This window comes from Phytophthora infestans, genomic scaffold, assembly GCF_000142945.1.
Source record: "Phytophthora infestans T30-4 supercont1.17 genomic scaffold, whole genome shotgun sequence".
NCBI lineage: Eukaryota > Oomycota > Peronosporomycetes > Peronosporales > Peronosporaceae > Phytophthora > Phytophthora infestans.
The window spans coordinates 2,082,347-2,103,786 of record NW_003303742.1 but is presented as its reverse complement, the minus strand read 5'-3'; the positions used below and the strand labels follow the sequence as shown (position 1 = coordinate 2,103,786).

Genomic DNA, 21,440 nt, shown 5'->3' with positions numbered 1-21,440 from the left:
TTAGATTAAACCTAGCCATGAAATTATTCTAAGACATCTGCAAACTCTTCCGCACCGCGTCTTTCGCACTCTTCGATGAAGTAGACCTTTCAATACATCCAAGAAGCTCTCGTTGAGCCCCAACTGCGAGCTTGGTCTTGTCATAGGGTGACAACCTTTTCGGCCCATACCGACCATACTTTGAAAATTAGTACGGGAGTTTGTGGAATCACTTTATGAAATATTTTGAAATCGGTGTATTTCATTTTTCTTTCTTTTTTTGAAGCAGGCTATTGTCGAGATTCACGAATTCGCTCAGTGTACTAGAAAATCTGGGTACACTAGGGCTCTTCGATTAAGTGCGGATTACAAAAGGATCTTGTTCTTGTTCTCCCCCAATACAAAGCTGAAGCATCATGGCGGCCGGCGAGTGCCAGACGGGTAACACCAAGGACTACGACAACGAGGAGGACGACCTGTTGGCCGGACCGGAAACGGTTCTGGATGAGGGAGACATTGCCCTTCTCAAAACCTACGGGCTGGGTCCGTACTCGCGCGTTATCAAGCAAGTGGAAGAGGACATCAAAAAGGCTCAGAAGGCTGTGAACGACCTCATCGGTATTAAGGAGAGCGATACCGGACTGAGTCTGCCAAGCCAATGGGATCTCGTGAGCGACAAGCAGATGATGCAGGAGGAACAGCCGCTGCAGGTGGCGCGCTGTACCAAGATCATCAACGCTGGCGAAGAAGACGCCAAGTACATGATCAACGTCAAGCAGATCGCCAAGTTCGTCGTGGGATTGGGCGAGAAGGTCGCACCCACGGATATCGAAGAAGGTATGCGCGTAGGTGTAGACCGCACCAAGTACGCCATCCAGATCCCGCTGCCGCCTAAGATCGACCCCACCGTGTCGCTAATGACCGTCGAGGACAAGCCTGACGTGACGTACGATGACGTCGGTGGTGCTAAGGACGCTCTGGAGAAGCTACGAGAGGTTGTGGAACTCCCTCTGCTTCACCCTGAAAGGTTTGTCAACCTGGGTATCGACCCGCCTAAGGGCGTGCTGCTCTACGGACCGCCTGGAACGGGTAAGACGCTGTCGGCTCGTGCTGTAGCCAACCGTACCGACGCCTGCTTCATCCGCGTTATCGGTAGTGAACTGGTACAGAAGTACGTGGGTGAAGGTGCTCGTATGGTGCGTGAGCTCTTCACTATGGCCAGATCCAAGAAGGCTTGTATCGTGTTCTTTGATGAAGTGGACGCCATCGGTGGAGCACGTAGCAGCTCGGAGGAGGGAGGCACAGACAATGAAGTGCAGCGCACCATGTTGCAGATTGTTACAGAGCTGGACGGCTTCGACCCTCGTGGTAACATTAAGGTGCTGATGGCCACGAACCGACCCGACACACTGGACCCAGCACTCATGCGTCCCGGTCGATTGGACCGTAAGGTCGAGTTCAACTTGCCAGAGCTGGAAGGACGCACTCAGATCCTCAAGATCCACGCCAAGAGCATGAACTGCGACCGCGGTATCCGCTTCGAGCTTGTTAGTCGGCTGTGCCCCAACACGACTGGTGCCGAGCTGCGCAGTGTGTGCACGGAGGCTGGGATGTTCGCTATTCGTGCGCGCCGCAAATCCGTGAGTGAGAAGGACTTCCTCGAGTCGGTCAACAAGGTCATCAAGGGATACAAGAAGTTCTCGTCGACGCCCAAGTACATGGTCTACAACTAGACCAGACGCTCGGCCGTGCAGAGTCCAAGAGCAGCCGAGTGCAGGCGACAACTTTGCACGCGACAGAGAAGCTTAAATAAATACACACGCTACTGCAAATTTTGTTCATGTTGAAGTGATGAATTTATCGAGTACACAATGTGTACACGAGCTCACGACGTAGGTTCAGAATAAAATGGCGTCGTCTGTCGAGAAGCCCGCGCCGGCGAAGCTCAAGACGCGCTCCGAGTTCTCGGTGACGCTGGAGGTAGCGCCGTCCACTGCCGACGCCTGGTATCGATACGAGTACAAAGAAGCAGGTTCCACGTGGGAACAGAGCGCGCAGCACGTGGACGCGGCGATCGGAGCCTCTGAGGTGGTTCTGGACGATCTCAACCCGACCAGCACGTACGAAGTTCGTATCTACGCGGTCTCCAAGAATGGGGACGGTAAAGAGCAAGTGTCAGCGCCCAGTGAAGTCGCCGCAGTGGATACAGACGTGCCGGGCTGCGGACCAGACTCGAGCCAAGGTTGCTTGTGCACGATCCAATGAGCTGGGAACTAACACAGCAACATCCATAACACTATTGCAGCACAGCTGTTCATATTCACACAAGACTACCTTAGTCCACTTACACAGCAGGCAGTCCTTCTCTTCCTTGGTTTATCTCCCTATCTTGACCGTGTTATCTCATTGCAACAATGTCTTCCACTTCGCTAGTCTCTCGTCTTTGGGTTCGCCGTCTTCTGCTGGCGACATCTGCGTCCAAACTGCATCTACGTCCGTCTGCTTCCTCCACCAGGTCACAAGAGCTTCTCAGCCATCCTGCGCCTCCAATGCAGACAACAGAGCATCAAGAACATCAGCTGCGCGTCCACTTTCGACCAGATGAGAGCACGCCTCGCTCAGCCATTGCACCGACAGAGCTTCCTTCGCGAACAGCGGAGTCCACAGCTCACTCATGTTGACAGCAAGTCGAGGAATATCAACGCGCAAGTTGTCATAGTCATCCAAGATGATCTCAACAGCAGTCTCGATGTCTTCGGATGTGATTTTCTCGCTGGTAAAAAGCTGCAACAGCAATTCCGCCACGTCGCTGCGTACCGACTGCTTTTCCTCCAAGCTAAACGCCAACACGATATGCACAAAGTGTCGCCAGCGATCAGGAACAGCATCCAGCTCCTCAATACACAGCACCACCTCGCTGAAGTCCTTAACCGAGAGATATTCCTCCAGAGTGCTACGCATCTTTCCAGCAATATCTTCATCCAGCTCGTCTTCCTCGTCTCCAAAGAAGACTTCGATACCGTTTTCTCGCAGATACGCTTCCACCCCAGTCTCATTCCTCATCGCTGTAGGCATAACACTTTCCGGTGTGATCTCCTCATCCGTCAGCATCCGGATTACTGTCCTCTCGTCGCTCTCCATCTCCAGCACTGACAGCACCTCAGGGAACACCAAAGACGTGAGTTTACACTCCACACAATGAGCCAATGCTTCCGAGATGATCCACGTCAGCCCGAAGCAGCCAGCAGCGACTAAGCGACCAAAGATCAGCGCCGAGTATTGGTGGATCAACGGTAAATCGATCTTCATGTCTTCCAGGAACTCCATGACGTTCACCAACGCTGACTGGATGGAGTTCGCGTCCAGCACGCCGCGCTCATACAGCCCCACAAGCAACTCGACTGCATGCTCACGTTCATTCGTCTTGCCTTCCAACGCTGTGTTGATGACTTGTTCAGTAAACTCGACATGATACGGGTCCACGGGGAGCTCCTGGACACATGTGGAGGCTTCATCCAGGTCCGCAATCGAGAGGTATTCCTGTATGATGCTCTTGATGCGAGTTGACATCTGCGCGGGCGACAGTTCCTGCGCTTCTTCGTGTTCTGGTTCCTCCTTCTTGGCCACAATGAGGTTGCTGCTCTGTTTCGCGAGTTGAGCGCTCGAGATGCGTGTCTTATGACGACGTCGTTGTACGTCGTCATGCTGAGCATTTTTACCTTGCTGCTGAAGTTTTTGTGCCTCCTTGCGAACTTCTTCCAAGGTCTTCTGCTGCATCTCCTTGCGACGAGGTTCCCACATGTGATCTCGCGTTTCCAAGACATCCTTGAGCAAGAATCGCGCTCGAGACGGCAACTTCGTGTCGTCTGACAGCTCCACCATGCGCAAGATGACGATTTTCATGATGTTCTTCGTTTTCGGCTGGTCGAACTTCTTACCAGCCGTCGCCAGCATCTTGCACAGTGCTTCGAGGTCGTGTTCATCGGGGAAGCGTACAGCTTGAGCTTGAATTTCTTGCCCATCTTCTCCAGGGATCAACTCGAGTCCTAGCAAGTAGAAGATGCATCCTTGCACTCCGGATTGCTTGATCAGATCCACCTTGTACAGCTCGCCAATGAAGCGGATGTTCCCCAGCATCTTTGCCTTCGCACGCATAGCCAGGATTTCTCGACGTCTAGGGTCAATCTCCTCCTTGTTTTCTTCTTGAGAGCCAACGTGCTTGTTTGTCTTTTCGAATTCGCCTTGACAGCGATTAACGAGAAGTCGTGTGAACGTGGTTTGAGTCGCAGCCGCGTGCCGTGCAACGTCAGCTGACTCGAACGGTCCTCCAAATGGCTCGTCATCGCTGATCTCACTCAACTTCCGCTTCGAGTAATAGAAAGTTCCGGCTTCTTTCTCACCCACGGCCACTACGTAGTCGCCTTGACGACGGAGATTAACTGAGGGAATGAATTCACAGGCACACGTCGCAGTAGCGGCACTTTCAGCGGCGTCAAGATCCTTTAGACAGCTACATGGGCTGTCGAATGGACCGACAAACGACGTAAATGAGGCCTTGTCGATCCCTGTCCAGTAGAACGAGCCGTGTTCATCACTCAGCACACTCAGAAAGCTCCAAGTCTTCTTCGCAGTTCGCGAATGGAATTCCTTGCATAAATCAGCATACACATCCGCGAAGCTGGGCTCTTCCAGCGCTTTGTCCATAATAATTGAGACGATCGAGCTCAGCAGGACAAAACTGTCGATGTCAACAGCGCAGAGCTCGTTTGTCAGCTTCGCGAACTTCTCTCTCGTCAGCTTGTTCAGCATACTCTTGACATTGCTCAGCGTCTTCTCGACAGGAGAAATATCCTTTTCCTTCGTGGGCTTCCATCGGTTCTCCGACACAGTCAGAGGCTCAATAGGACCGTCATAAAGCGGTGGCGGGGGTGGTCGACTGTAGGCACCACGGCCACCACCTCCTCCACGACCTCCACGGCCTCCACGGCCTCCGCCACGACCTTGTCTGTCACGCCTACCGTCTCTCAAGCCACCTTGGCTTCTCGTTCCACGACCACTTGAGCACTCGCCCTTCCTAATGCTGCCTCCAATAGATCTCCCAATCCCATAGCCCGCTCCAAGACGTCCTGATGACTTTTTCACGACCGAAGATGGGTCGCGAAGTTGAGTTACTTCCACAATTTTCATGTCGATCAGGTCTGCCGGTCTAGGTACCGCACATGCCATAAGTCTCCTCAGCTCTGCGAGCGAATACTGCAACTTCTTAGCGCGCGTCACAGTCGGTTGAGATGGTGCAAGTGACGCTGTCAACGACGACTTCAGTGTCCGTGTCGGTCTCGTTTCCATCGATGCAGCCAAAGAAGACTTGAGAGTTCGAGGCGGTGCTGTATCAATTGACGCTGCAAGCGACGACTGGGGTTTAGGTGGGCCAGACTCGAGTGACGACGTCAAGGAAGACTTGAATGGAGCAGCGCGTCGTGCTGCTTCACGCTCTGTGTTCTCCTTGTCGAGTTTGGCGTAATACTTTCGGGTTCTTGCGTCCTTTTCAGCATTGCTGCCACTTGGAGCTTTGTCCTTTTCGAGTTCTTTTCTCGAGCTAAGTGGACTGTGCCGTGCCTCGTTCTCCATTGAGCCCTTACGCTCTAAAGGCGACTTCATCATTTGAGCCAGACTGCTACCGCGTTCAAGTTTCCGAGCCTCCATACGCTCTCGAAGAGTGTCAGCAAGACGTCTACGCTCTACTTCATCAGCAACAGGAGTTGCAGGCGCGTTAACAGACGTATCGTCCTTCTCTTGGGCTAGAGCGGACTTTTCTAGCTTCGGTGAGATCGACTCTCCTGCCGGAGCATTGTTCCTCAACCCAGCAGAGCCTGAAGGGGACTGTTGTGACTCTCGAGACCTGAAGCGACCGCCTGACGCACCAACAGGAGAACTTGAGTTCACTCTTCGAAGCGCTGCAGCTCCTCCGTCAAGAGACGATCGTCGGGAGGTTTCCTGAGATTGTTTACCGTACGAGCGGCCTATTGTACCAGACGCAGGACGCCCCTTTTTCACGCGGACATCTTGCGCACTCTTCGTCAGAGACCCTGCCAAAGACGATTTAAACTGCGTTGGCCCGCTTGAAAGCCTGCGAATAGGCTGCGGTCCATCGTTAAGACTCGATCGGTATTCCTCGCTGTATCGCTCACTGCGAAAACTCCTGTCGCTGCGGTCCGATCGCTGAGACGATACACTGTCCGAGCTGTTTTTCCTCGTCAACCTGGTTCTTGACACCGATCGATTGCCAGATCGATACGATCCCAGTCCTTCATTCGACCACTGCCTCGGCTCTCGACTACTAGAGCGACGCAGAGGCTCCCGACTATTAGAACGTCGCTGCGGCTCCCGACTGTTCGAGCGACGCAGTGACGAGCCCTGTCTTGCTCGGCCTCCTTGCTGGTCCTTCTCCTGTCTCGATCCTCGATCATCATCCCGTCCAATGGACTTCGTCAAGCTGCTGACGAATTTCTTGGTCTGTGCTGCTCCCTTCTGAGGCGACGGCGAAGATAGCGAGATAACCTGGCGCTGTCCTTTCGTCTGCACCTGCAAGTCCGTCTTTGAACTCTTACGCTCGGTCTTCTTGGCCGAGTCCTTCAGTGAGGATCGCAGAGAAGATTGGAAAGGGGCTGACGGAGCCGTGTCATTATGGTCGTCTACCACCTGCACCGAGCGGTGGCTGCCTGAACTCGTCTTGGGGTCAGAATCCCCCGTCGACTCACTTACTGGAGCCTGTACGCGACGATAGGTGCCTCGTCCGCCGCTACCTTTGCGTCTCAAGCCACCGCTTCGACCTCCACCTGCAGTGTCAAGGATTTTATGCACCAATTAGGCGATCAATCAGTGGGATGAACAAGCTGTGACGTCACTCCCAAACAAGAATATGGATCCATGTCTTGTATTGCTAGTGCTGGGCTGTAGACTGCTGGATTTGAAGAGTACGGTACCTCTGCGGTGGTCTGCACTCGACTGTCCATCCATGAAACAATCACTCTGTCTGCTCAGTCCTCGTTAGTTGCCCTGGCGCTTGTCTTGATCTCGTTGTGACTCAATGCCGCACAGCGTTCTCCCCTTCAAATCATGTTGTTTTAGATCACACCAATGCCGTGGTCCACACTAAATTACCTAATCAAAAACGGGTATACAATGTGACAAGTTCAATATTTCAGTATTCCATACCACAGTATTACCACTTCGACCAGTCATCGATGGACTTCACTCATTGCATCGACAAGTGCAGTGCATGCTTGGCCGTCTGACGCTGCTCTCTCTGTCCCCACGCTCCCACTCTCTCAGAAGACTAAACAGAGCCATGCCTTCGTCATCTGCTGCGTCGCTGGCACAGACGCTACAGAATAAGGCGGCACCGCCCGGCCATAAGATCATTCGCGAGGGTAATGGAGTTATGATCTTCTCAGAGCAAAACCAGGTCTTCTACAACCCCGTGCAGGTACTCAACCGTGACCTCAGTATCACCATGATCTCCGAGTTTGCGCGTACCCGCGCACGTGAGCAACTAACTAGGGAAGCACGTAAAGCAGCAAATGCAGCAGGTGAAAGCGCTTCGTTTGTACCCAAGGAGTACACGGATGAGGAGATCGAGAAGCACCTGGCCGATACTGCCGAAGACAAGGGCATCCGCATATTTGAGGCGCTCTCAGCTTCAGGTCTGCGCTCTATCCGCTACTTTCAGCAGATTCCAGGTGTCAAATCCATCCTTGTGAACGACATGGACCCTGCAGCTGTAGAGAACATCAAGCGCAACGTTGTGTTCAATGAGCTGCCACTGGATCGCGTCATCCCCAATGAGGCAGACGCTACTGACGTCATGTACAACCACAGGAAACCTGCGGACCAATTCGATGTCATTGACTTAGACCCATACGGATCCGCCTCGATCTTCTTGGACAGCGCCGTACAGAGCGTCAGCAACGGTGGTCTGCTCTGTGTGACGTGCACGGACATGCCCGTGCTATCAGGCAAGCAGCCCGAAGTCTGCTTTTCGCGTTATGGAGCGCTACCCAACAAGTCGCACTACCTGCACGAGATGGCACTTCGTATGGTACTGCAGACGATCGAGTCGTCGGCCAACCGCTACGCGCGCCACATTGTGCCTGTCGCGTCGTGCAGCATCGACTTCTACGTGCGTGTGTTCGTCCGTGTGTATAAGTCGCCGGTAAATGTCAAGAAGGCGATGACCAAGCTCTCGCACGTTTACCAGTGCGTCCAATGCGAGAGCTTCCACCTACAGCCACTTGGTGTGTCTAACGGAAACAGCTACCACGCCTCTCGCGGCCCGATCGTCGGTCAGGAGTGCGACCAGTGCAAGGGTAAGTACAAGATGGCGGGACCGATCTGGTCGGCTCCTCTTCACAGCCGCGACGTCGTGCTGAAGATCCGCGACCGTGTTGAAATGAGCACGTCCGAGTTCCCTACAAAGCCTCGTCTACATGGACTCCTGACTACAATCTCCGAGGAACTCGTGGACGCCCCGCTGCACTACACTCTTCCGGGCCTGTGCAAGGTCCTGCACTGCTCCAACCCGCGTATGTCACAGATCCAGGGCGCCATTCGCCGTGCTGGTTACGAAGTCTCGCAGTTCCACAAGGTGCCGGATGCTGTCAAGACCACTGCACCCAACGACGTTATCTGGGATATTATGCGCTGCTGGGTGAAGAAACATCCATTGAACAAGAAGCGCGACGGCGAGGAGACCCCAGGTAGTCGCATTCTAGCTAAGGAGCCTAAGTTCGAGGCCAACTTCTCCTCCAAGCGCCCGGGTCCGAATGACAAACCGAAGGCGCTGCGTTTCCCTTTGAACCCAGAGCCGAACTGGGGTCCAAAGGCACGTGCTGTCGGCAACCGCGTCGACAACGCCCCTGCTGCGAAAAGCGAGGGTGAGTAAAGCTGTCTTGATATCGTTGGTTAACGAGGTTATCTAAGCTTGCTCGTGTATATTCCTATCTTCTGTATTAGACAAGGTAGAAGAACCAGACGCGAAGAAAGCCAAGACAGAGTAAGTGAAGCGAACGCAAAAACTAGACAAGAAAGCTTCTCTCCTTATTTTTCCAGCGTAATAGAGTGCTTGAAGGCTACGCATGCGTGTGCGGTGGCACGATGATCTTGCAGGAATTACTGAGATGCGTCTCCGTGCCAAACTTTGACCTTGAGTTCATGGTACGTGAGTGGGTACTCCTCTTCAACGTTGTCTTTCTTGCGTAGTTCTTCCACGGACAAATGAGGTGGCCGCAGTCCAGTATAACGATAAGGCTGCTGCTTCGCCAGCATTGCGTTGATGGTCTTCGCACTAGGCGATTTGTTGGCGTCAGCAGCTGCGGGCAGGAGTGCTGGCTGTGCTTGTTGAGGTGCTTTGGTTGCACTGCTAGCGGAGGACGAAATCGCTGCAGCTGATTTGGTACGGGCTTCAACAATGGATTCTGCCGTTGCCTTGGGTATCATACTGCTGCGGCGAGTGCGTGCTCCTCCCACCACAGAAGCCTTGCGTTTAGCAGGAGGTGCCTGCGATGACAAGCTGGCCGTCGCGATAGGTTGGTTCAAAGCCTCCTCCTTTCTGATGGCTTCAACCTTGGCATGATACGCTTGTAGCACTGTGACAATCTGCTCTTCAATGTCACTAAGCACCTGCTTCATGTCGTCAGCTAAATAGCAGCAACAGCGTGTAAGCTAGACATCTGCAGTGGCCATCAAAGGAAAACTCACTATGAACGTCGGAACAGCCGATGCGTGAGTGGAATAGCAGCACTGCTGGCTTAAGCGCTTCCAAGAACGTATGCATTTCGCGGTTTGCGTTCTCTTTGATCTTCTCCTGCTCGTTCGTGTGCTGAATTTTTGACCGAAGTCCTTCAATGCGATTCATGCGCTGAAAATCTGCCGAATCCTTGCGTTGTTTCAGCCTGAACGATGGTTGTTAGTCGAACAATTACTGCCAGCTTAAGAGATTTTTCGGACGTACCTGCCAATTTCCTCACGCAGTTTGGTGCTTACTAGGCGATGATTCTCAATCTCCTCGGCCAGTTGATTCACGTGTTGAATGCGATCAAAGTGTTCTGCTTCCGTGTAGAGCCATCAGGCAACAAACACCCCGAGACGGTTAAGGAATACACTCAAAACATGCAGAATTCATGCAGATAGAGTAACGACAAATTAGCTGTGAAGGATATTGGTTGTTGAAAACGTCGATCATCTCCGATACGGTCTTTATGCCCGAGACCTCGTGGATCTTTTCGATGTACGTGCGGTTCTCTTGGTACTTTGTCAGCATTACATCTGTAGTGACCTTGGCCTGGCCGCTTTTCCATTTGCTACGCTTGGCACGTGACTGTATTTCGCTTTCTTTTGCCTCTGATACAGTCTTCATGATATCATTCTCGCCCAAAAACTTGTACTTGTCCTCGTCAACCAGCCCCTCTGCATCTTTTTGATGCAACGCAATCTCCTTAAGCTCTTGCAGGAGAACGGCTGCACGACGGTCACACTTCATCTCCCACTCTTCTTCTTCTTGGCGTACGTCTTCAATCTCCTGTTCAACAGCCTCGATCTCCTGTCGAAGCTTCTCCACTTCTTCGTTGACTCGAGCCACCTTGTGACGCTTCGACAATGTCTCCGTCGAGATCTTGGTGAAGCTATCGTCCATACGGGCACGCTCAGCTCGATGTGCATCGATGACCTCCCGCAGCTGTCGATTGCGATTGAGCTTTTCATTCATCTTAACAAGCCGGCGGTCGATATCGTGCTCCATCTTGCGAACACGTCCGAGCATGATGGCATGGTTGTGATCCAGAGCAGCCAGCTCATACAACTTCATTTTTTGATGCGCTAGGGTGGTCTCTTGCGATTGGATGAGCGCGTTCAGACGTGCCACTTCCTTCCGCTCCAGCTCCAAGCGGATCATAAAGTTATTGCCCTGTAGATACAAATTGGACAGCTTCTCGGCTGTCTGCTCATTGAAGAAAGGATCGTCACGCGCCACGTGATCGTCGAATGCCAGCTGAATCGACACACAATCAAACGATCTCAGGATGGGCGGACAGCGTAGCGAGTGGGATGTTTATGATCTCAACACATGAAACGCACCTCTTCCTCTAGTCGGCGATTCTTTTCCTGTAAATCTTCGATCTTCTTTGCGTACTCGTTCAGACATAGCGTCAGATTCTTGGAGTGGCGATTGCCGTCATCGTGCTCAAGCGCAAGGAGCTGCTGGTCGATTTGACTGCTCTGGAGCTTCTTCTTGCTGAATCGACTTGGGGATCCAGGAGAAGAAGAATCACCAAGACCCGAGCCTTTGGTAGGACTCAATGCCACTTTCTTTACGGATCGAGGGGCTGGCGACGTAGGCATGTTTTGGTTGTTTCGGATTTTTTAATTTCATAGGTCGTCTTTTTTTATCTTGAAGAAGTACCTAAGTATGCCTTTTTATTTCTAAATTCTCGGCTTGAAGACGCTTCTTTGTTGGATTTTCCCGTAGTCATTGTATAATAGCGTTTGACGCAATGGTTCTAGTAGAGAATCGCTCTCTGCTGACGAAGTATCCTGGTAGAGCCGCTTGCTCAGTCGATAATCGACGAAGAAATGCATTGTGTAGGGGAGTGATGTAGGCTAATTGCCTGATGGCCTGGTGTACTACGTGGGAAATATCCTCGACCTTGGGATCTACGGGAAGGGCTGAAGGTACAACCTGCTATCCGTGTTTGACGTATTATGGCTCTGATAGTAGATCAGCCAGATGCGTTTCAGATACGAGCACAAAACTTAAAGTATTTATTAAGACGATACCCTACTTTGAAATTCGTCGTCTTTCTAAGTCTGGCCGTCAAAATGACGGTATCCTGCGAGCTGTACGCGATCTGTGCTCTTACTTTTACCGCGTTAAAAAGAGCACGTCCGAGTTTCTCGTTACAAACAGGTACGGCACTATTGCCCAAGATTGACTACTCCATCTCAAGACTTAAGCGTCTTAAGATCTGACGTGGGCAAACTTCAGCTTCACCACCATAAAAGGGTCTAATTGTATTTTGAGACGACGACACGTCATGTAGCCATGTGTAGACGAATACTTACAGTGGCTGGAAGTGTGCGGTGCCACAGCGTCGAGTCATCATTCAGATTGCGACGATGGAATGTACAGGGAGTACAGTTCAGCTACGGTTAAGTCTTACTTGGAATAAGACTAATTGAATTAAGCCTCAACCGTAGCCGAGCTTTGTGTACTTCACAGCATGAACAGTAATTGCTGCAGCACGCCATTTTGACCAACCAACAGCACAGCCTTCTCATTGGCTAAAACCATACATCTACCTTATGGCTTGCAAAACCAAACAAAGCAAGAACTTTCTCAAATAATGTCCTATAAACTATTACAGCTGAGAATAAGCCACAACGTATGCAAACCTACAATTAGGTATCAATTAGTTATAGGAGAGTATTTGTTTCATTGAGTTCGTCTGCACTGTACCTCTTGTCTGTAACCTAACCGCTTCCAACAATAACCAAAAAGCGCGCGCCTTCTTCACGCCAGAACGAAACTAGCGGCGACAGTCATCGGTCTCCCTCTCAGTGTAGGCTCATCCTGGCTTTCAGCACCCCCCGATCCAAGCATCAGCACCCCCTAGTTTTCGACAACCGTTGATCCCAGCGACACTGGCTCCGCTCGTTTTCATCGCTGCCCATCCGCGTTCAAGTCCCGAACTGGAGCAATCAATACAAGACAATAGTACCGTGACCGTTAGTAATAGTAGCCCCTCACCTGCCATGGTAGAGCCGACCAGCCCAGGCAGCCCCAGCAGCGAAGGAGACGGTCCCAGCGCCACAGGCAACCGGAATCGTAGTGTGAGCATGAACATGCACTCAAATGCACCACCCAGCAAGAAACAGCGAGCTTCAGACGACGAATACGAGCAAGCAACGCCTCCTCCAGCCCCTGCACCAGGCTCGACATCTCCATACTCAGCCGCAGACACAGTGGACGCAGCTTCAGCAATAACCGAAGCGCGAGACCAAGTGAGTGACGAGACAGACGCTCCGGACGTCGAAGAGGACCAAGCTGACGACTCCGGTGCTGCTGTGCCTACTACACCTGTGCCGCCATACGGAGACGATGGAGATTCGTCCTCTGACGAAAGTGACGTCAATGAAGAGGCCTTTATGAATTGGCTCGTGGACCAGAAGACCGCTGGAATGCCTGCCGGACAAATGCTGGATGCGCTGGGCTTGGGCGTGTCGGACGGAGTGGCGGTGGATGACGACGAATTGTGGGAAGCCATGTTCTCTATGGGCATCCGACTCATCAAACCGGCAGCTACGGTACGCTCTTTAGAAACTGACACAAGTGGGCGTATGCTGATATGGTATATGGTGTATTTTTGACTACAGCGACCCCGAGAGAAGTTGGATAGTGTCAATACACTTCAAGATGTGGCGTCGCTACTGCGTTCGAGCAAAAAGATTGTGGTACTGGCGGGTGCAGGGATTTCAGTGTCGTGCGGCATTCCGGACTTTCGCTCTGAAAATGGCATCTACAGCGTACGCGATGGTTTCGTTCTTACTCCTTTCCTGGAAGGTCATTGACATCGTATCCATGTGGCTGTGAATCATCTTACAGCGCCTTGGCGAGTACAACCTCCCCAACCCGCAGTGCATGTTCGGTACGACTCCCCTCGTTGGTAACAAGCGATGATATCGTTAAACTAATGTGTTTATTTGTGGCAGACATCGAGTTCTTCCGGTCCAACCCAAAGCCGTTTTTCGCCTTTGCAAAAGAATTGTTCCCTAAATCCAGTGGGTTCACTTTTGTGCCGTCTCCAAGTCACTACTTCTTAAAGCTGCTAGAGGAGAAAGGAAAGCTCCTTCGAATTTACAGCCAGGTACGCTATTACTATGATCGACTGCCTTGAAGCCAAGTCTAACTTTATGTTTTGTTCAGAATATTGACATGCTGGAGCACGCAGCGGGTATCTCTCACGAGCACGCTGTGCTTTGCCACGGGTCCTTCGCGACTGCGACATGCGTAGCATGCAAACGGACGTACCCGAACGACGCTATCCGCGAAGACGTGTTGAACCAGCGAGTGCCCATGTGCCAGTCGTGTAACTCTCCGGATGGAATCATCAAGCCCGATATCGTCTTCTTCGGGGAATCACTGCCGCGACGATTTCACGACTCGGTCAAGAGTGACGAAGGTGAAGCAGACCTGGTGCTCGTCATGGGGTCGTCTCTCAAGGTAAACCCTGTGCGCAGCATTGTAGGTCGCTTCAAGAATGACACGCCCATGATCCTAATCAACAGAGAACCAGTGGGTCGGCCGCACAAGTTTGACGTGGAGCTGCTAGGATATTCAGACGAGATAGTGCAGGAGCTGTGTCGACTGCTCGGGTGGGAGATCCCGCAGCCTGATCCTGTTCTTCTGGGCCAATCCAACCTCCCGCCACCTTCTGTTGTACCTACGAGCACCCTCGCGCCTCTGTCGTTCGAGTTTGTGCCGCCGTCAAGGCATTTATTCAACGGTTCCAAGTCGACATATTGCAGTTCCAGCGACGACGAAAGCAGCAGTTCTTCCAGCGAAGAAGGAGCGGCGGAGGAGGAAGGAGCTATAGATGCTGATGCCGTAGCAGTAGCGATGGATGCAGACGACGACAAGAAAGCGCCTTCGATCGACGAGTATTCAAAGGACGACCAAGACGAACTGATGGGAAGTGGCAACGAGTTGCTAGGGGCCTCAAGCTTCGACGACAATTGATCTTTGAGACTCAACAGAACTCGAGCCCAGTCGCTCTGTATCCGGCGCTTTCATCGAGCTGAGCCAGCCAGACATGCATCTCATGTACAAGTAATCCCAAGACTGGCGATTACTTTTTGTACCCACCCACTCTCATTTCTGAGCTGGGTGGGGTGATATCTGTTGATACGCCATTCTCCGAGCAACTACAAACTATGAGCTCAACCGGGTCGCACTCGAAGCAACGAACCGTGGGACGAGTAATGCTTCGAGCCTCTTTGTCAGTAGAAACGTTGCGTCTTGCATCATTGCATCTATCCGAACCCACAGTGTTCTGTACCGACGATTCCTTTCTGCTGTTGCTTGCTGCGAGCTAGGTCAAGTGCTTTAAGTCTGGGCTTGGACGAGGACAGGGCGAACCATTCGCCCGTGTGGAGATCGAAACATGGCAAGTGCGTAATGACGCTGTTTGCCGAACTCTCGCCCCTGGCTTGCTAGAAAGAGTTGCTGAAGTGGCTCACAAGCGATGAAGCCAACGGCGCGGAAAGCGCTCTTGGGCCGGTCGTAGATAGCTGAAGTCACGTAGCCGATGAGAGATCGCTGACAATGCACAACAGTTAGTCCAGTGTTGCTTTGCTAAGTGTGATCGTTTCAGTTAGGCCCCACCTCGTCACTGTCGGTCTTGGTCTTCTTCTTCTTGTTCAGAACAATATCAAAGCCTTTCCAGTTCTTGTCCTTGAAGAATTGTTCGATATCCTCGGCTGAAGGTGCGAGGAGCTGATCATAGTAAAAACATCAAGACATTAGAGCCTACTTAGTACACAACGCTGTCCGAGCACATACCATGGCGTTGATATCGATGTTGCCTCGTCTCGGGACAACGACAACAACGCGAAAAAGTGTCGGCATTGGCACAGATACAATGGACTCAGCAGTGGATGCCATGTCTTCGTCAGTGTTGTTAGACTTGTAGAAGCAGAAGGGCTTCATGTACTTCTCCCCACGCAGTACACAAGGTGTTGTATCTTCATCTGTTGTGGACTCAAAGAGCAGCTCCCATCGCGGATGAAATGGTGACGTTACATCGTGTTTTGCGAAGTTAAAGCGCTTCGCTTTGGGCTTCTTCGCTTGCTCCGATTCCAAGCCACGCGCACGAGCCTCCCAATACGCCTGCCCAGCTTGAGTATCCGGATAATCGCACGGAAAGCTGTAGACAGCTCAAAGTCAGATACTTACACGACTATACACACAGTAATTCCTCGCTTCGTACCTTGGTTGGTGCAGCACTGTAGACAGAGCAGAGTCTTCCTCCAGCCCAACAACCAGAGCTCCACCGAAGACCAACGCCTTCAGCAGTCCAGGGGCGTTAGATGGAGGACAGATCAGGTCCCAACCGCTCGTATGAGGATACTGCCCGCTCTTTTTGATAGCCAGAAGGTGGAGCGGAGGAGATTTCACATCAATATCCTCGCTCAACACGTCATTCTTCCGTTGACGGTATACCTCTTGGTTCAACTGGTGGTCCTTGATAAAGTTGCTCTTAAGTTTACGTCTCTTGGACAACGACCACAGCAACGAGCTGGGAGATGCATCCACGTCCATAGCATCGTCTTGCGTCTCAACTTCCGATCGGATTTCATCTGCGATGACGAGGGGGTAGCCAGCACTGCCAGTTTCCTTTGACACAGCTTCATCGGGGCCTCTAGTCGTCCAAGCTAGCAATGTCTGCATTTCTTTCATGATCATTTTAGTCTCGGGTTCTTCAGCATCTTTACCCAGCGACGAGAGGCTCAGTCCAGACAAAGGACTCTCAATTACGCCCATACCAACGTCAGCAATAGCACCGACGGGTGGTTCTTTCAGAAGTGAAAATCTCGATCTCGAACGAGCAGATGGATACCTCAATTTACCTTCTCGATAACGCGCAAGACGTGGGTCTTTCAGTGCAACAGAGTAAATCGAGTCCTTCCCCTCATCAGTCTGCTTTTTTTTGCCTGTCTTGCGGAGAGTTTGCAGCAAGTTGCGTCGGTTGCTACTGCTGCAAATGGCTACAGTCTCCTTCTGATTGTAGCCATCTTCATGATCTGAAACTTGATCGTCCTGATCTTCCTCATCAACCTCCACCTTCCCGTCACCAAGACTTGCCACAAGTTCATCTGCAAGTCGTCCACGCAGTTTCAAGCGACACAATTGTCCCCGTCGATCGTGCATTTCGATGCCCTCTTCATCTTCCGCCACGACCTCCTGACATGCGGCTGCAATAGCTGTCGCTGCCTCCATATACGCTGCAGGGTGTACCCATAGCCACAGTTGCCTCTTGGTGCTCTGCCAATCCTCGTGCAGTTTGAACTCCCCACCCTCGTAATCCTTCTTCAATGGCCTCCACATGAACGTCACGGGGGCGATGGCACCCTGTGGGAATCGCCCTTCACGGTACAACATACTGGCGCCTTCCTCTGTTCCTGCCAAGAACCTGAGGCCGTGGAAGTCCGACCCATTGGGGTCTGAGACCAATTGCAGAGCCTCCAAGATCACTTGAGGCAGACCGAAGAGCTCAATAACCCCGTAATAGCTGGAGTCATGCAATGTAGCCATTTTCCTCATCGCTTGCAATGCAGCGGACACACTTTTGTCTGCTCGATGAAGCGCTAAAATGTAGCCATGTTGTTCACTCATGGTCATGCGTTTGGCGTGCCAAAAATGGGTTGACAGCCACCGTGGTTGCTCCGATTCAACATCTGAGCGGGCTTGCAGCAATTTGTGCGGTCTACGCTCATGCTTGCGGCAACGCAATGCATTCTGGTTGGGCTTGGGCGTGGCTCGCAACCTCTGCGGCATCCTGTGCGACTTGAAGGCGTTGGCTCTGCGTCTCCGCTGGTTTTTCTGCACTTGCAGCTTGGCGTCTGTGCATGATGACACCACGTCATGCTGCGACAGCTCCTGGAGAGCCTGCAGCTCCGGCGCACGCGCGTTCGCGAACTCGAGCACCTGCAACACCCTGGGACCAAGACCAGCCATTTTTGATGATCGAAAAGACAACGTTCAATAATTGCATTTTAATAAGACAAAAAATTAAAGATACAATAACTGTTTCAAAGAAATACTATTGAAAGTTTTTGAGAACAGGCATTTAAAATGAGGCCTTATTTTGGACAATAATTAGCTTCGCTTTATTTGTAAGTACGACTGTGGGGATGTAGCCACTTTCAAGTTGAAGGAGACAAATTCTTGGTGCCCATCGAGACAAGAACAAAGAACTAAGCTGTAGTAGCTGGACATGCGGACTTCGCTGCAGCGAGCTGACGTTAAAGTTACCTACTGGGAAGCACAGGCGAACTGGTGGAAGCGCTGGGCCCATGATCACGGATTGAGTCTGGACGCTGCCAATTGTGCGAGTATTCACTTGTCGTTCATGCAAAAACTGGCCACGCAAGCAGCTCACGAGCAGCGACACGAAAAAAGAGAATCGAAGACAATCGCAGTGCTTCCACCGGAAGCCAAGAAGTTGAGCCAAAACGAGTGATTTTGTTGCACTTTACGGTGGCGTATCCTGATCTACCGCGTTGTCTTCTCGATCACCAGTCCGGGAGCACGTTAATACCTTTCTAATAATCTCCAAGCTGTCCTCCTCGATTCCAAGGACTTCAAGCACTAACTGCAATAGTGCGTCTCCCTTTGTTGAGTTTTTAACTGCCAGCACCAACGGCAGAGGACTGAGACCATCATGAACAGATAACACATCAAAAATTGTCACGTCTCCACAATACGATAGCTTAGCAGAAGTGACCTGGACAAGTGAGAACCCTGTTACGCCTCGACAGCGAACACCAACGCGTTGTCGCTTGACTTGCGCGGCTGCACCTTCAACTGTCAACATATCCTGGAGCACTCGATGTACTACTTTCTCATCTGCTAAAACGTCTCTCGATGCTGTAATTACTCGGACTTCGCGACCAGAATTCCATCCCAGAGACGCACAAACCGCTGCTTGGATAAACATCGAGCGGGTCTCACATACCTCCGGTTCGTGACCGAAGAGGGAACTAACATCAATATCTCCTGCCTCCGTTGAAGCCTTACTACTGTTCTGGCTCGGGTGAGGAAGAACTGGTCGAACGGTGCCCACCACAAGTTTACAGAGCGGACGATGCAGCACCGAGGCCAGACCGAACTTCACCTGCATGGCTGCTTCTCCTTCATCTTCGTCGCTAAGTGCTCCGTCGCGTATCAGCCGTTCAACTAGTTTTGCTAGCTGTGGTTCGTGCAGGACACAGTGGAAATGCTGTTGAGTATCAGGGTCATCCATCGTGATGTCCAGCAACAATTCGCCATCCCAGAGCTCCTGCAACCGAATGTAGTAGAACACATCACCGACATTCACAACACTCTGGTACGTAAGTGTGCTGGGAGCGGATATACCGGGAGCCACAGCACACTCCTCTTCTTGCGCAGTATCCTGGATCTCCACGGATAGTCTTTGTCGACTCAGCGGTTCACTCATTGAAGGACGCTGTTCATCATCAACTCGGATCACCTCCAGCGTCACTACTCCACCAGCATCCGAAACCACTTGCAGGTTGCTGAACAGAGGCTCAAGTAACTCCTCGTGGACAGCAAAGAGCTCCGGATCCTCCTGGTTGCTATCGTGGCGTTCACTGGGTCGATAACTGGCGAATGTCGAGCAAAAGGTTAAAAGCTGACGCAGATCCACCTTAGCACTCAAAGCCTCGTTGTCACGTCCTTCGTAGCCCAACAACACAGCACGAACTTCCAACCACCAAATCTGTGGCGTCGCTGCGGCAAATGCTTCAGTCACAGTCAATTCCGAGAGAGCAACATCGTTGAACTCATCGCCCGCGACGGAGATATACCGCGTGCCTCTGTAGACTGTCACGTGCTGTGTATTCTGTTGCTCTTGTAGAGCTGTGACCTGTTCTCCTGGGAACTGTATAGCTGCTTCAGAGCCACAAGTCTCGGCTAGAACCAAGTGACCATTCTTGAAACCAGCGTGAACATGGCTCACTAGCAGCTCCGCAAGAGCTTTCAGTCGTTCACGACGTCGTACTGAGTGTCGATCTAAGTAGCTCTCGTGAGTTGGTACAAGTCGCTGGATATCTCGCAGATAAAACGTCAGATAGTCGTCCTGCGCGGAACGAGATTCGTACGCCACGAAATGGATACTGAAGCCATCTTCCGAGTCCTCAGGCTGCTCCGATTCCTCGTAAAGCACCTGTACCAGCAGCAATTGGTCACCAATCGTCCTTGATCCCTTCGTGAGCTGTGTACTTCGCTTCAAAATACCCGGGACCCCTCCACTGGCACCTAAGGAGTGATACTTGATGGCATGGCTACTTAATACTTGCTCCAACTGCTCACTTATAGCGTCACGTTCTCGACTCACTCGCTCCGCTTCAAGTTGAGCCACTCGCATGTCCTGTTCAGCTCGCATTGTACGGTGCATCAATGTATCCATCTTCTGTTTAAGAGCCTCACGTCCGAGCGAACGCACCGCCAATTTCATTCGACTTTCAGCCTGTCCACGCCGTAAAACGTGTTCGTTCTGTAAGCGTGTTTGCTCCATAATCTCCTGCGAGCGTTGCTGTTCACGTTCCAGACTCACACGAGTCTCCACAAGTCCTTCCGACACACGCGTACAGTCTGTTAATGATTCGCGAAGTTGTCGTGCTAGTTCCAAGTTAGTACTGCGCTCCAACGCCACTTGTGCCTCCAATATCGCTGTACGCTCTGCGGTTTGTGCACTGTGTAGACGAAGCTGTTCTTGCAACGTTAGAACTGCATTCTTGGTCTGCAACAAAGCACGTTCAAGTGCAAAACTGCGCTCTCGATACGATTTCTCCTCGGAGTTCGCTGGCTCTCCAGGTTTAAGTGCGGAAGTCTTCGTCTGTATAGCTGTTGAGTCCGTTAATTCTGTAGCCACAAGCTCCAGCTTTTTACTAGCGATTTCAGCTTGCTGTTGAGCTTCATTCCGCTCACTTTTCAAGGCTTCTAGAGCTTGTTCTAGCTGCGCAATGCGTTCTTTCAGCGCTCGTTGTTCGCTGTACCGACGGTTCATTTTCTCGTGATACGCTGCTGCGTCTACTTGGCGGTTCGCAGCGTGTGATCGAGCTGCGTATTCCTGCCAAAGCTGCTGCATTATTACTGGATCAGGACCGGAAACCGCCCTCTCTTCTGTACGAGTCTTGGGGCTTTCATCAGTCGCACGTGACGTCGGTCGCGAGCTGTTGCGAGGAGATCCAGACAATGCACGACTACGAAAACTGCCAAAGTTTGTTCGGATATCTGTACGTGAAGGCCGTCGAGGTGCTGCGTTCGGTGGTCTTGGTGAGACCACGGTTGGTTTCGTCATGGCTTCATTCTCCTGTCGATCGTCCGATGTAGCCATTTCAACAACACTGACGTCGGGGCCTTGAGATCCTCGAACGTGGTCATGTCCTGGAAGTAGGGGGAACACGACACCTTGTCCTTTTGGATCGATGTCTGTGTCATCAGCTTGAGTCGAAGCTACTCGATGTCGTGGTGTTCTACCGTTCGAGTGCCAACCTTTACCCTTCTGAAATGGCTGGATGTTGCGATATCCTGTAGGTAGTAATGGATTCAGCGGAGACACCAAGATGGATTCATTATCCCCAGAGCGAGAAGGTACAGGACGAGACGGAGGTGTGCTCATGAGTTC

The 21,440-nt window shown here is 51.8% G+C and overlaps 8 protein-coding genes across 8 annotated transcripts; 4 read left to right on the top strand and 4 right to left on the bottom strand.

The window, feature by feature from the left end:
* Window positions 1–361: 361 nt before the first annotated feature.
* On the top strand, window positions 362–1,811 carry PITG_10169 (26S protease regulatory subunit 7; the record flags this gene model as incomplete). Its single annotated transcript, XM_002902650.1, has 1 exon — window positions 362–1,811. The coding sequence occupies one exon, from the start codon at window positions 396–398 to the stop codon at window positions 1,710–1,712; it is 1,317 nt and encodes a 438-aa protein (XP_002902696.1).
* Window positions 1,812–1,887: 76 nt separating this feature from the next.
* Window positions 1,888–2,244, top strand: PITG_10168 (uncharacterized protein; the record flags this gene model as incomplete). The annotated part of the gene is made up of 1 exon (XM_002902649.1): window positions 1,888–2,244. One exon carries the CDS (start codon window positions 1,888–1,890, stop codon window positions 2,242–2,244), a length of 357 nt encoding a protein of 118 aa, XP_002902695.1.
* Window positions 2,245–2,508: 264 nt separating this feature from the next.
* PITG_10167 (eukaryotic translation initiation factor 4 gamma 2, putative) lies at window positions 2,509–6,996 on the bottom strand (the record flags this gene model as incomplete). The annotated part of the gene is made up of 3 exons (XM_002902648.1): window positions 2,509–5,777; window positions 5,901–6,815; window positions 6,963–6,996. 3 exons carry the CDS (start codon window positions 6,994–6,996, stop codon window positions 2,509–2,511), a joined length of 4,218 nt encoding a protein of 1,405 aa, XP_002902694.1.
* A 254-nt stretch (window positions 6,997–7,250) lies between these two features.
* PITG_10166 (N(2),N(2)-dimethylguanosine tRNA methyltransferase, putative) lies at window positions 7,251–9,035 on the top strand (the record flags this gene model as incomplete). The annotated part of the gene is made up of 2 exons (XM_002902647.1): window positions 7,251–8,912; window positions 8,992–9,035. 2 exons carry the CDS (start codon window positions 7,328–7,330, stop codon window positions 9,033–9,035), a joined length of 1,629 nt encoding a protein of 542 aa, XP_002902693.1.
* Window positions 9,036–9,147: 112 nt separating this feature from the next.
* On the bottom strand, window positions 9,148–11,373 carry PITG_10165 (uncharacterized protein; the record flags this gene model as incomplete). The annotated part of the gene is made up of 6 exons (XM_002902646.1): window positions 9,148–9,362; window positions 9,477–9,674; window positions 9,736–9,929; window positions 9,989–10,085; window positions 10,174–11,023; window positions 11,110–11,373. The coding sequence occupies 6 exons, from the start codon at window positions 11,371–11,373 to the stop codon at window positions 9,148–9,150; spliced, it is 1,818 nt and encodes a 605-aa protein (XP_002902692.1).
* Window positions 11,374–12,783: 1,410 nt separating this feature from the next.
* PITG_10164 (NAD-dependent histone deacetylase sir2-like protein) lies at window positions 12,784–14,767 on the top strand (the record flags this gene model as incomplete). The annotated part of the gene is made up of 5 exons (XM_002902645.1): window positions 12,784–13,335; window positions 13,405–13,554; window positions 13,634–13,676; window positions 13,741–13,895; window positions 13,955–14,767. The coding sequence occupies 5 exons, from the start codon at window positions 12,784–12,786 to the stop codon at window positions 14,765–14,767; spliced, it is 1,713 nt and encodes a 570-aa protein (XP_002902691.1).
* A 366-nt stretch (window positions 14,768–15,133) lies between these two features.
* On the bottom strand, window positions 15,134–17,764 carry PITG_10163 (uncharacterized protein; the record flags this gene model as incomplete). Its single annotated transcript, XM_002902644.1, has 4 exons — window positions 15,134–15,346; window positions 15,413–15,523; window positions 15,590–15,953; window positions 16,017–17,764. The coding sequence occupies 4 exons, from the start codon at window positions 17,762–17,764 to the stop codon at window positions 15,134–15,136; spliced, it is 2,436 nt and encodes an 811-aa protein (XP_002902690.1).
* A 789-nt stretch (window positions 17,765–18,553) lies between these two features.
* PITG_10162 (uncharacterized protein) lies at window positions 18,554–21,434 on the bottom strand (the record flags this gene model as incomplete). Its single annotated transcript, XM_002902643.1, has 2 exons — window positions 18,554–18,601; window positions 18,765–21,434. 2 exons carry the CDS (start codon window positions 21,432–21,434, stop codon window positions 18,554–18,556), a joined length of 2,718 nt encoding a protein of 905 aa, XP_002902689.1.
* Between the last annotated feature and the right edge of the window lie 6 nt (window positions 21,435–21,440).